Here is a 13,581-nt window from a genome sequence, read left to right on the forward strand (position 1 = left end):
CCAGAGTGAAAAAGAGGAATGTATGTGAGTTTGTATGGATTTTGACACAGGCATTGCTATCTATGATGCTGGGCACTTTTGGGTAATGACGGGAATGGAATTTCTACAGTGTTGTTAATGTTCTGGCTTTTTTGTTTTGTTTTAATGTTTGTTAAATGGTTCTAGTTTGTAAAATTTTACTGAGCTACATATTTATAATTTGGACATTTTACATATGTATTTTTTACTCTATTAAGAAATTCCTTAAATGCCAAACAAACCTACATCATTCTTCTCATAGTAAACTGTTAAAAAAAATTTGCATACTATTGGTGGATATGTAACTTTGTACATTCTTTTTAAAAATTTATTTTATTGATGTAAAGTTGATTTACAGTGTTGTATTAATTTCTACTGTATAGTAAAGTTATTCCATTATACATACATATATATATATTTACATATACATTCTTTTTCACATACTTTTCCATTTTGGTTTATCACAATGTATTGAATGTAGCTCCCTGTGCTATACAATAGGAACTTATAGTTTATCTATGATTTGGTAATTCTTCCTGGAGAACTATTTGACAGTAATTATTATAAGAAATGTCCATATTGTCTGATACAGTCACTTAATTTTTTACATTCTATTCTACAGAAAAAAATAAACATGTGTAGAAAGAGTTGCACATAAAGATGTTCTTTTTCGTTGAAAAAACAAAATATACAAATGTAGATTATTAGGCTTAAACAAGTCATTGCCTATCTACATAACTGAGTTCTAGTAAACAATAAAAATACACTGTAAAAGTATATTTGATGATAAAGAATGCTTTTCATGATTTACACTTTAAATAATAGAAAAGTAGATTAAAAATAACATATTCAATGGGATTGTAATATTAGTCTATATGCATATACATATAAACATTAACTGTAATGAATAAAATATAATGAATCCTTATTTCTGAATATTCTTATATAGTCAATATTAAAACAAGCAATTTCTATACATAAAACCACCAGAAATAAACATAGCAAATAACAAACTAGGAAACAAGCACAACATATATTATTAATTCATTTTAGCCACATTTTTTCATGCTTCAGAAAAAAGTGATATGGAAAAATTCTTCCTTTCCACACAGAAAATCTATCACCCTCTTCACAAGTTTAAGATACAAGATAAACCACTGTAATAGAGACCCCCAAAATACAATGGTTCAAATAAGAGGGAAGTGTATTTCTCTCATACAAAATAGTCTAGAGATAGAAAGGAACTTTTGGGCAGGTGAATCTGTCTGCTATATGAAGTCAGGTGCCTTCTATCCTGTTGCTCTGCTATCTCTAAGAGCGTTGTCTTTATTCTTTTTTTTTTTTTTTTTCACATGATTGCTTCTTTTTTTTCCCCTTCAAAATCTTTTTATTTTTTATTTTATTTATTTATTTTTTGTCTTTTTTTTTTTTTTTTTGCCTTTATTCTTCATCTGAGTTCTAGGACACAGGAAGGAGGAAAGACAAAATAGTAGGCAAACAATTCCCTTTTAATTTTTTTAAAGTGTTTTTTTTTAATGTGGACTATTTTTTTTCAATTCATTTTTATTAGTTGGAGGCTAATTACTTTACAATATTGTAGTGGTTTTTGCCATACATTGACATGAAGCAGCCGTGGATTTACATGTATTCCCCATCCTGATCCCCCCTCCCACCTCCCTCTCCACCCGATCCCTCTGGGTCTTCCCAGTGTACTAACCCCGAGCACTTGTCTCATGCACCCAACCTGGGCTGGTGATCTGTTTCACCCTTGATAGTATACTTGTTTCAATGCTATTCTCTCAGAACATCCCACCCTCGCCTTCTCCCACAGAGTCTAAAAGTCTGTTCTGTACATCTGTGTCTCTTTTTCTGTCCTGCATATAGGGTTATTGTTACCACCTTTCTAAATTCCATATATATGTGTTAGTATACTGTATTGGTCTTTATATTTCTAGCTTATTTCACTCTGTATAATGGGCTCCAGTTTCATCCATCTCATTAGAACTGATTAAAATGAATTCTTTTTAATGGCTGAGTAATATTCCATGGTGTATATGTACCACAGCTTCCTTACCCATTCGTCTGCTGATGGACATCTAGGTTGCTTCCATGTCCTGGCTATTATAAACAGTGCTGTGATGAACATTGGGGTGCATGTGTCTCTTTCAGATCTGGTTTCCTCGGTATGTATGCCCAAAAGTGGGACTTTTGGATAGCAGCCATCCTGACTGGCGTGTAATGGTACCTCATTGTGGTTTTGATTTGCATTTCTCTGATAATGAGTGATGTTGAGCATCTTTTCATGTGTTTGTTAGCCATCTGTATGTCTTCTTTGGAGAAATGTCTGTTTAGTTCTTTGGCCCATTTTTGAATTGGGTCATTTATTTTTCTGGAATTGAGCTGCAGGAGTTGCTTGTATATTTTTGAGATTAATCCTTTGTCTGTTGCTTTGTTTGCTATTATTTTCTCCCAATCTGAGGGCTCTCTTTTCACCTTGCTTATAGTTTCCTTTGTTATGCAAAAGCTTTTAAGTTTCATTAGGCCCCATTTGTTTATTTTTGCTTTTATTTCCAATATTCTGGGAGGTGGGTCATAGAGGATCCTGCTGTGATTTATGTCAGAGAGTGTTTTGCCTATGTTCTCCTCTAGGAGTTTTATAGTCTCTGGTCTTACATTTAGATCTTTAATCCATTTTGAGTTTTTGTGTATGGTGTTAGAAAGTGTTCTAGTTTCATTCTTTTACAAGTGGTTGACCAGTTTTCCCAGCACCACTTGTTAAAGAGGTGGTCTTTTTTCCATTGTATATCCTTGCCTCCTTTGTCGAAGATAAGGTGTCCATAGGTTTGTGGATTTATCTCTGGGCTTTCTATTCTGTTCCATTGATCTATATTTCTGTCTTTGTGCCAGTAGCACACTGTCTTGATGACTGTGGCTTTGTAGTAGAGTCTGAAGTCAGGCAGGTTGATTCCTCTAGTTCCATTCTTCTTTCTCAAGATTACTTTGGCTATTCGAGGTTTTTTGTATTTCCATACAACTTGTGAAATTATTTGTTCTAGTTCTGTGAAAAATACCGTTGGTAGCTTGATAGGGATTGCATTGAATCTATAGATTGCTTTGGGTAGTAAAGTCATTTTGACAATATTGATTCTTCCAATCCATGAACACAGTATATTTCTCCATCTGTTTGTGTCCTCTTTGATTTCTTTCATCAGTGTTTTACAATTTTCTATAAAAAAGCTTTTAAGTTTAATAGGTCCCACTTGTTTACTTTTGCTTTTATTTCCAATATTCTGGGATGTGGGTCATAGAGGATCTTGCTGTGATTTATGGGATTTTGATAGGGATTGCATCGACTCTGTAGATTGCCTTGGGAAGTATGGTAATTTTAACAATATTAATTCTTCTAATACATGAACATGGGATATCTTTTCATTTGTGTCATCTTAAATTTCTTTCATCAACATCTTGTCATTTTCCAAGTACATGTCTTTAACCTGTTTGGTTAGATATAGTCCTAGGCATTTTATTCTTTTTGATGCAATTGTAAACACATTTTTTCAATTTCTTTCTGATAGTTCATTGTTAGTATATAGAAATACAACAGTTTTCTGTATATTTATTTTGCACCCTGCAAGTTTATTGATTTTATTTATAGTTCTAATGATTTTTCATGGCATCTTTAGTATTTTCTACGTATAGTATCAAGTCACCTGCAAAGAGTGACAGCTTTATTTCTTCCTTTCCAATGTTAATTCCTTTATTGTCTAATAGCTGTAGCTGGGGCTTCCAACACTATATCAAATAAAAGTGGTGAGAGTGGGCATCCTTGTCTTGTTCTTGATCTTAGAGGAAATGCTTTCAGCTTTTCACCATTGAAAATGATGTTGGCTGCAAAGTTAGCCATATGTAGTCCTTATTATGTTAAAGAATGTTCCCTATATGCCTACTTTGTTGAGATTTTTTTATTATAAATGCATATTGAATTTTGTCAAAAGCTTTTTCTGCATCTATTGATGTGTGTAGTTGTTCGGTCATGTCTGACTCTTTGCAACCCTATAACCCTATAACCCCCCAGGCTCCTCTGTCCATAGAATTTTTCAGGCAAGAATACTGCAGTGGGTTGCCATATATGATTTTTATTCTTCAATTTTTAATGTGGAGTATCATCTTGATTGATTTACAGACAGTGAACCATCCTTTCATCCCTGGGATAAATCTCACTTGATCATGGTGCATGAACCTTTTAAGTATTATTGAATTCAGTTTGCTAATATTTTGTTGAGGATTTTTCCATTTATGTTTGTCAGTGATATTGGTCTGTAATATACTTTTTTATGGTTTCTGTCTAATTTTTGTATCAGGGTGATGCTGGACTCATAGACTGAGTCCAGAAGTACTCTTTCCTCTAATTTTTTCAAATAGTTTGAGAAAGATAGGTTTTAACTCTCCTTTAAATATTTGTTAGACTTGACCTATGAAGTCATCTGGCCCTGCACTTTAGTTTGTTGGGGTTTTTGGTTTTGTTTTTTTTACTGATTGTTTCATTACTGGTAATTGATCCCTTCATATTTTCTATCTCTTCCTGATTCAACCTTCGGAGATTGGATAGTTCTAAGAATTTATCTATTTCTTCTAGGCTGTACATTTTATTGGCATGAAATTATTCACAGCAATCTCTTATAATCCTTTGTATTTATTTCTACAGCATTGGTTGTAACTTCTCTTTCTTTTTTTTTATTTTATTTAGGCCTTCTTTCTTGATACATCTGGCTATAGACTTATTAATTTTGTTTGTCTTTTCAAAGTCCCAGCTGTTAGTTTTATTGATCTTTTCTTGGGTTTTTTAGTCTCTATTTCATTTATTTCTACTCTGATCTGTTTTATTTCTTTCTTTCTAGTAACTTTGGGCTTTGTTTTTCTTTTTCTAGTTGCTTTACATGTAAGGTTAGAGTGTTTCCTTGAGGGTTTGTTTGTTTGTTTGTTTGTTTTCTGAGGTAAGCTTGTACTGCTATAAACTACCCTCTTAGATTGACTTTTGCAGTGTCCCATTCGGTTCGAAATCATTGTATTTCCATTTTCACTTGTCTCCAGCTATTTTTTAACTTACTTATTTGACTGTTTGGTAGCATGTTGTTTAGCCTTGATGTATTTGTGGTTTTTGCAGTTTTTTTTTCTTGTGCTTGATTTCTACCTTTATATAGTTGTGGTCAGAAAAGATGTTAGATATGTTTTCAATCTTTTAAAATTTATTGACTTGTTTTTTGGCCTAGCCTGTGATCTATCTTGGAGAATGTTTCATGTGCATTTGAAAAGAATGTGTATTTCATTGCTTTTGGATGGAATGTCTACATATATCCATCAAATTCACATGGTCTAATGTGACATTTAAGGCCAGTGTTTCCTCATAGATTTTCTGTCTGAATGATCTGTGCCATGATATAATTAGGGTGTTAAAATCCCCCAATATTATTGTGTTACTGTCAATTTTCCCTTTGTGCTTGTTAATATTTGCTTTATGTATTTATATAAAGATATTATTATGCTTGATTTTTGTCCTCAAACTATCCTCATTTTCTAAAAAAAAATTTTCCTTTTTTCCATTCAGCTTATGTGATTTCCACTGCTGTCTGATCCATTCTTGTGCATAGTCTAACCTTCTGTTGATTCCTTCTACTCTATTTTTTATTTCAGTTATTGCAGTGTTCAGTTCTGTTTGATTCTTTGTATTTTTAAACTCTTTTTTGAAATTCTTACTGTGCTCATCCATTCTCTTGAATTCAGTGATCCTCTTTATGATCATTACCTTGAACTCTTTATTGGGTAGATCGATTATCTCCATTTTGTTCATTTCTTCTCTTGGGGTTTTGTCTTGTTTCTTCATTTGAAATATATTCCTTTAACTCCTCATTTGGCCTAATTCTCTGTTTTCATTTCTATATATTGGGCGGTTGGTTATATTGCCTCATCTTGGAAAATTAGTCTTATGTAGGAGATGTCCTATTTGGCCCAATACCATACTCCCTTTTGGTCACCAGAGCTATATGCTCCAGAGATGCCCACTGTGCGGGCTACATGGGCTCTTCTATTGTGGTGGAGAGGACTACTGTGGGCACAGTGGTAGATGGGGTTCCCTAGCCCAGTTGGTTGCCAGGCTCTGCCTTCTATCATGATTGCCAATCTGCTTGGTGGTGGGGCTGGGTCTTGGGGCAGCAGGCTATGGAGCTGGAGGTCCTGAAACTGATGCCAACTTGCTGGTGGGTAGGTAAGCTCCTATTTCTATAGGCTAGAAAGAGGACTCCAAAATGGCACTTGCCAATATCAGTGTCCTTGTGGTAGAAGGAGCTCCCCAAAATGGCTACCACCAGCATCTATGACCCAGAGGGAGTCTCAGTTTCCTCCTGCTTCTCTGGGAGGCTCTCTAAGATCAGCAAGTGAGTCCAAACCAAGCACCTTTCAAATTATTGCCTCTGCACTATGACTTGGAGCACATTAGATTTTGTGTGCACCCTTTAAGAACAGAGTTTCTGTTTCTTACAGCCCTCTAGTTCTCCTGCACACAAGTTCCACTGGCTTTCAAAGATTTTCTAGGGACTTGCCTTCATAGTGCAGCAACTCTGGATTACAGAATCTGATATGGAGCTTGGACTCTTTACTCCCTGGGGAGACCCTTTGCAATTGTGATTATCTTTTCATTTGTGAGTTACCTACCCAGGGATGTGGGTCTTTACTATATATGTGTACATGTTTCCACCCCTCCTACCTGTCTCACTGTGGTTCCTGCTTTATATCTTTGCTGCTGCTGTGGCTAAGTCACTTCAGTCATGTCCGACTCTATGCGACCCCATAGACGGCAGCCTACCAGGCTCCTCCGTCCCTGGGATTCTCCATGCAAGAACACTGGAGTGGGTTGCCATTTCCTTCTCCAATGCATGAAAGTGAAAAGTGAAAGTGAAGTCGCTCAGTCGTGTCCAACTCTTCGAGACCCCATGGACTGCAGCCTACCAGGCTCCTTTGTCCATGGGATTTTCCAGGCGAGAGTACTGGAGTGGGTCACCATTGCCTTCTCTGCTTTATATCTTTAGTCGTGGAAAATCTTTTCTGTTAGTCTTCAGGTTCTTGTCATAGATAGTTGCTCTGTAAATAGTTGTGATTTGGTTGTGCCTGTGGGAGGAGGGGAGTTCAGCGTCTCTCTACTCCACTTCTAACCACTGGGCACACCTTTAAACATTTTTAACTGTAGAATTCAATGTATTTTAGTACACTTATAAGTGTACAGTTATCAACACCATCTAGCTCCAGAATATTTTCTTCATCCCAAAAGGAAATCCCAGCCCTCTTAAGCACTCTGATCTCCATTCTTCCCTTAGCCCCTGGAAAACATTCATTTGCTTTATGTCTCTATTGATTTGCATATTATGGATATTTAATATAAATATGATCATACAATATGTGGCCTTTTATGTCTGGTTTGTAACTCACTTGTCATTCTTTGCCCAGTTTCGTGAAGTTTCACTTTATGTATGTGCAGCTTAATATATAGCAATGGACTCGAGGGAAGCTTTTTAAAGACTTTTGGAGAATGTCTTTGTGTACTAATCCCTCATCTTTGGTATTCTTCCTCACTAACTTCAGCCACCTCTACCTCCAATATCTTTCTTGTCAACTCAGGAAAGCAAACACTCCTCTTCTTTATGCCACCCACCATCCATAGGATGCCTTTAGTCAAAATCCAAAGCAATCATAGGGCTTACCTTGATTGCTTCTCTTTTCTCAGGAACCACACCCTTGTGCGGCCAATTGTATACAGTCTGAAAACATTGTAGTTATTTGATGTATTTGTTCATTATCTAGTTCTTCAAGGCAGAGGATATGCCTGATTCCAGTTTGTCTATCATTTCTGTCATTTGTTTTATTTTAGCATGCGTGTGTGCATGTTAAGTTGCTTCAGTTGTGTCTGACTCTTTGCGACACGAAGAGTGGACTGTAGCTATGCCAGGGTCCTTTGTCCATGGGATTCTCCAGGCAAGATTACTGGAGTGGGTTGCCATGCCCTCCTCCAGGGGGTCTTCCCCACCCAGGGATCGAACCTGTGTCTCGTACATCTCTTGCATCAGCAGGTGGGTTCTTTACCACTAGCACCACCTAGGAAGCCCTTATTTTAGCATATTTTGCACAATTCTGGACAATTTACTTACAGAGTCCCCTCACCCTGTGTGAAGCCATATTGAAAAAGGAACCAGCAAGTCAGCTTGGTGTCTACCTAACACACAGAAATATTCACCCATCCTTGCCATAACAAAGGTGAGTGTACATTATGTCTCTGTCTTTACCCTGCTATCCCTTTTAGATCAACAGAATAAGTAGTAACAAGTTATGTTTTTTTTTTCCAGTAGTCATGTATGGGTGTGAGAGTTGGACCATAAAGAAAGCTGAGCACCAAAGTGTTGATGCTTTTGAACTGTGGTGCTGGAGAAGACTCTTGAGAGTCCCTTGGACTGCAAGGAGATCAAACTAGTCAGTTCTAAAGCAAATTGATTCTGAACACTCACTGGAAGGAATTATGTTGAAGCTGAAGCTCTAATACTTTGGCCATGTGATGTGAAAAACTGACTCATTGGAAAAGACCCTGATGCTGGGAAAGATTGAAAGCAAAAGGAGGAGGTGGCAGAGGATGAGATAGTTAGATGATATCACCAACTCAACAGACATGAATTTGAGCAAACTCCAAGAGGTAGTGGAGGACTTGGTAGTCTGGCATGCTGCAGTCTATGGGCTCACAGAGTCAGACACAACTTAGTGACTAAGCAACAAGAACAACTAAGAACTGTACACCAGTTCTGTACCTTCTTCTTGCAGATCTTTCTCTGCATGTAATTCTCTTAGAGCCTCCACCTCCACTCAGTTTAAAAGAGGATAGAACTATGCTCTTCCTTTCATCCATGAAAAAGGGATAGAATTGACTTTCATCACGTGCCACCCCTGGAGTTTGAATGTGCATGCATACTAATTTGCTTCAGTCATGTCTGACTCTTTGTGACCCTATGGACTATAGCCTGCCAGCTCCTCTGTCCATGGGATTCTCCAGGCAAGAACACTGGAGGGGGCTGCTGTGCCATTCTCCAGAGGATCTTCCTGACCCAGGGATTGAACCCATGTCTCTTATGCATCCTGCATTGGCAGGCAAGTTCTCAACCACTAGCTCCACCTGGGAAGCCTGGAGTCTGAATACCTTAGTTAAAATTCTATGTGCACTATTTACTGTGGGCTTCCCAGGTGGTGCTACTGGTAAAGAACCCACCTGCCAATGCAGGGGACATAAGAGACATGGGTTTGACCTCTGAGTCAGAAAGATCCCCTGGAGAAGGAAATGGCAATCCACTCCACTATTCTTGCCTGGAGAATCCCATAGACAGAGGACCCTGGTGGGGCTACAGGCCATTGGGTCACAAAGAGTCAGACACAACTGAAGTGACTTGCCACAAATGCATTTTATAGAAGGTAGAGATACTAATGATAGAGAATACCAGAAAAACAGGCTTATTAGAAGGACGAACTATGGTGCTGTGTGTGCTAAGTCACTTCAGTCGTGTCTGACTCTATGCAACCCTATGGATCAAAGCCTGCCAGGTTCCTCTGTCCATGGGATTCTCCAGGCAAGAATACTGGAGTGGGTTTCCATGCCCTCCTCCAGGGGATCTTCCTGACCCAGGGATCAAATCTGTGCTTCTTAAATCACCTGCATTAGCAGGTGGGTTCTTCACCACTAGCACCACCTGGGAAGCCCTGAACTATGGTATTTGCTTTCATTTTTGTAATCTGGTCAGTTAACAAAGAGAGACTGCTTTCAAACTGGAAAAAAGAACCCCACAAATTCAATGATCTGCATGAAAACGCTGTTTACAGAGGCTTCAGGACTTCTCCACCCCACCAACAGATCACAACTAACCATTCCTTAATAACTGTGACAACAATGCCCCACTCTTTTAAAGATCTCTTTTCTTTCTCCTCTTAAATAGTTTTTGGAACTATTTACCTCAAAATGGTTGGTGGCAACTTTGCATTTATGATGAGCCACTGTTTTCCTAAAAACAAATATTAAGAACACATCTCTAGGAATTCCCTGGTGTTCCAGTGGTTAGGACTCCATGCTCTCACTGCCTGGGAGGACCCAGGTTCAATCCCTGGTCAGGGAACTAAAATCCTACAAGCTGCACAGCATGGCCAAAAATAAATAAATAAGTAAATAACATTAAAAAAATCCCTCTTTCTGTTGCATATATTTCAAGCTAACCAATCAACAACAGATTCACTGATTAGTACCAAAAGTCTTAGCAACAAAAACTTTTGTGTGATAATTGACTAAATGGGGCCAGTTTCTGTTAGTGCTTCTAATTCCCCAATGTGACTGAGTAAGGTCTTTGTTGTTGTTGTTGTTTAGTCATTAAGTCATGTCCGACTGTTTTGTGTCCCATGGACTATAGCCCTTCAGGCTCTTCTGTCCATGGGATTTTCCAGGCAAAAATACTGGAGTGGGTTGCCATTTCTTTCTCCAGAGTAAGGTCCAAAGAAACATAAATAAGATAGAGATGTATGGGAGAAATGAAAATCTATTGGATTCTAAATAAGAGTTCTGAGGAAAGGTGGGATCTTTTAAACACAGTATTAAGGGAGATAAAAGGGCATGGTACAAACTGGGAGAGAGAAGGCATGATACTGAGATCAAAGTAGTAAAATTTTATGACTGACTTTTGAGATCTGAAAATCTAAGGGCGAGGTGTGTAGCATTATGGAATCAGGAGCTCGCCTAATGAAAAGGCTTCCACATACTCAGGAGTGCCTCAAAAGTGTAGCCTCTAGTTGTCCTGTACATTTTAAGCTTCCAAAAATGTGTCTGCTTGGAGATTCTACATTTCTTACGACTCAGCAACAGAAACAGATGGCTGGGTCTTTTTATCCCTTATCGTGAATCTTTTTTCTTAAATGCATGTATTGTTACTGTATTTCTGATTATTAAAGGAATATAATATGTTTATTGGGGGAAGAATAGGAAATTTAGGAAATTATCAGAACAAAACTACAAACCACGATCCCACTCATTACTTCCTTCCTTAATTTACCCCATCCCCTCTAATTTGGTTGCAAGAATTGAAGTGAAAGGAAAATGGTGGCTGTTAGTGACTGAGGAGAGGGCGGGTGAAAGGAAGACTGCTACCTTTCTGTTCTTGTAGTTTAGAAGAAGATGAATAATCTTCTCTCTCCAATACAACCATTTAAAAAGTAACAATTGTTAATATGACTATGGTAATCAGAGAGAGGCAAATTACAACTACAGGGAGAAGGGGCCCCTTTTGACCTCTGGAATTAGCAGTGACAAAAATGAATGACAGGGCCTGGTGGGAGTGGGGGGTGTTGGTAAGCTGCTCTACTGCTCCAGCACAGCTGGTGGGAGGGGAAATGGGGACCAGAGTTGGAGGATGACATAATCCTCACGTGATCAGGAGCTGGCATGAAGTCCCTATATTTCTGGGCTTCTTTCTCCTCTGGTTACCAGCTACTTACTGCCCTGCAGGCATTCCTGCTAGTGACCAAGAGAAAGAGGACATAAAATCTTTAAATCCCAGCAGGTTGGTGTGAGTGAACCACTGGAACTCTTGGGGTGGTAGTGGCTGAATCTAGTACTGGAGAAGGTCTAGGACTGCTTTCCCCAACCCCCCGTGGAGATAATTGTATTTTTGAAGGAGGGCGGGGCTGGAGTAGATAGAAGTCTCTTGAGAGACACCCAGAAGTTTAGTGGTAGTTTAGAAATAATCAGCTTCCCTCACACTGGTAAGATTTCCCTGTTTTCTTCTTTTCTTTACCCAACTCTGTTGAAGGAAATGAGGCGTGGGCTGGTGTGTGGAGAAAGGCTGGAATCCTGAGGTGGAGACAGAGAAATTTAGAGATAATGTGAAAACAGTTCGTCTCATTGACTGCTAGTGAGGGATGCAGTGAAGTGGGGAGTGAGGGGACAGTGGCCCTGGTAGGACTCAGCCTGAGGGTGAGGGATGCAAGGTGGGGGTGGCACAGAGATCCAGTAGGAAAGGATAGGAACAGGAGGGGAAACAGGAGGTAGGAGATTGGGGGCAACAACAGTGATGAGGATCCTGGATTCAAGATAATAATGTGTTGTCTCTGGGGCTGGTTGATTCACAGAGAACCAACTCCCCACTCCTTCCTTTCTGCCAGCAGGTCTGAGGGTCTGTGTTCACAGATCTCTCAAGGCAAGAAAAAGAGAAGGAAACTATCCCAAACCGTCTCTGGTCAGTATGAGAGAGGCACTCAGACAGTGGTCTCTGAGGGTGGGAGTTGGAAAGGTCGAGAGCTGGGTTAAATTTGCGGCCTCACAGCTCACCTCCCTGTCTGCTCCCCTTCTCCCGCCCATCAGAGGCCATTAGCCTTGTCTGCTTGATGGTGGGTTGCTGAAGGAGGAGAAAGGAGGCGGAGAAGGGGTGGGAGAGGAAGGGGCAGCATCTCGAATTTCAGGAGGGCTGGACCAGTGTAGCAGGGGTAGGCTATCAGGCACGTAACCAGCTTCAAAGAGAAACTGACAAGGTTGAATCAAAAGAAGTGAAGCAATCTTACTTACATTTTCTCCCTGGACTTAAGCAGGAAATCACTACATCATGCAAAAATCCTGCAAAGAAAATGAAGGAAAGCCCAAGTGCAATGTGCCAAAGAGACAGGAAGAGCGCTCGATGGAGAGTTCCAACGCCAGCAAACAGAAGGAAATTTTAGGCAAAGGCTGCTTCAGTCTCTCGAGGAATTTAAAGAGGACATAGACTTTAGCATTTTAAGGATGAAGAAATGACAAGAGAGGGAGATGAGATGGAAAGGCATTTGGAAGAGATAAGGGGTCTGAGAAAGAAATTTAGGGCTCTGCTTTCTAACCGTAGGCATTCTCAGGACCATCCATATCCCATTTAATGCATTTCTCCCCTGAATTCAACTATTTTCTGCTACTAATATTGCAGCATTGGTTCCTTTTGTCTGCGTTTTCTTGCGAAATATTTGCTTCTATTTTATTCCAATCCTTCAGTGTTTTACGTGTGACTCTTGTTACCAACATTTCATCTTTTGACCTGATCTCACTCATTTAACAGAGTTGTTTCATTTGTTTGCATGGGAAGGTGCTCATTGTATATTGTAAAGTGAAAATAATATTGCAAAAATGATATATAGATATACCTATCTATGTATATCTTATATGTACATTTATATATGTCATAATACCAAAAAAGTCTGAATTATTATATAACAAAAGGTTAGCAGTGAATTGCTGTGTTATCTGTATTTTATTTTTTTACCTATCTGCATCTTCTCATTTTCCAAAAATGAATTATATATATGTGTGTGTGTATGTGTGGATTACTTGTGTCACAAAAAACTAAAATAAACAGACATGATAAAAGAAATTGTCAATCACCTTTGAAGACAAATGAAAATGAATAAAATAAAAACAAGTTGCTATCTCTATTAAATAGACAAATGTTTACTTACAATACTCAGATTTATTGAATATGTAGG

General features: G+C 38.6%; 1 protein-coding gene across 1 annotated transcript; it reads left to right on the top strand.

Annotated features, from left to right (window-relative positions):
- The first annotated feature begins 12,680 nt into the window (after positions 1 to 12,680).
- Positions 12,681 to 12,981, top strand: TCEAL7 (transcription elongation factor A like 7). Its single transcript, XM_043460120.1, is given in 3 exon segments — positions 12,681 to 12,750; positions 12,753 to 12,839; positions 12,842 to 12,981. Coding segments are annotated over 3 exon segments (297 nt in total).
- Positions 12,982 to 13,581: the final 600 nt, after the last annotated feature.

The sequence above is a fragment of the Cervus canadensis genome, chromosome X, assembly GCF_019320065.1.
Source record: "Cervus canadensis isolate Bull #8, Minnesota chromosome X, ASM1932006v1, whole genome shotgun sequence".
NCBI classification, from domain to species: Eukaryota; Metazoa; Chordata; class Mammalia; order Artiodactyla; family Cervidae; genus Cervus; species Cervus canadensis.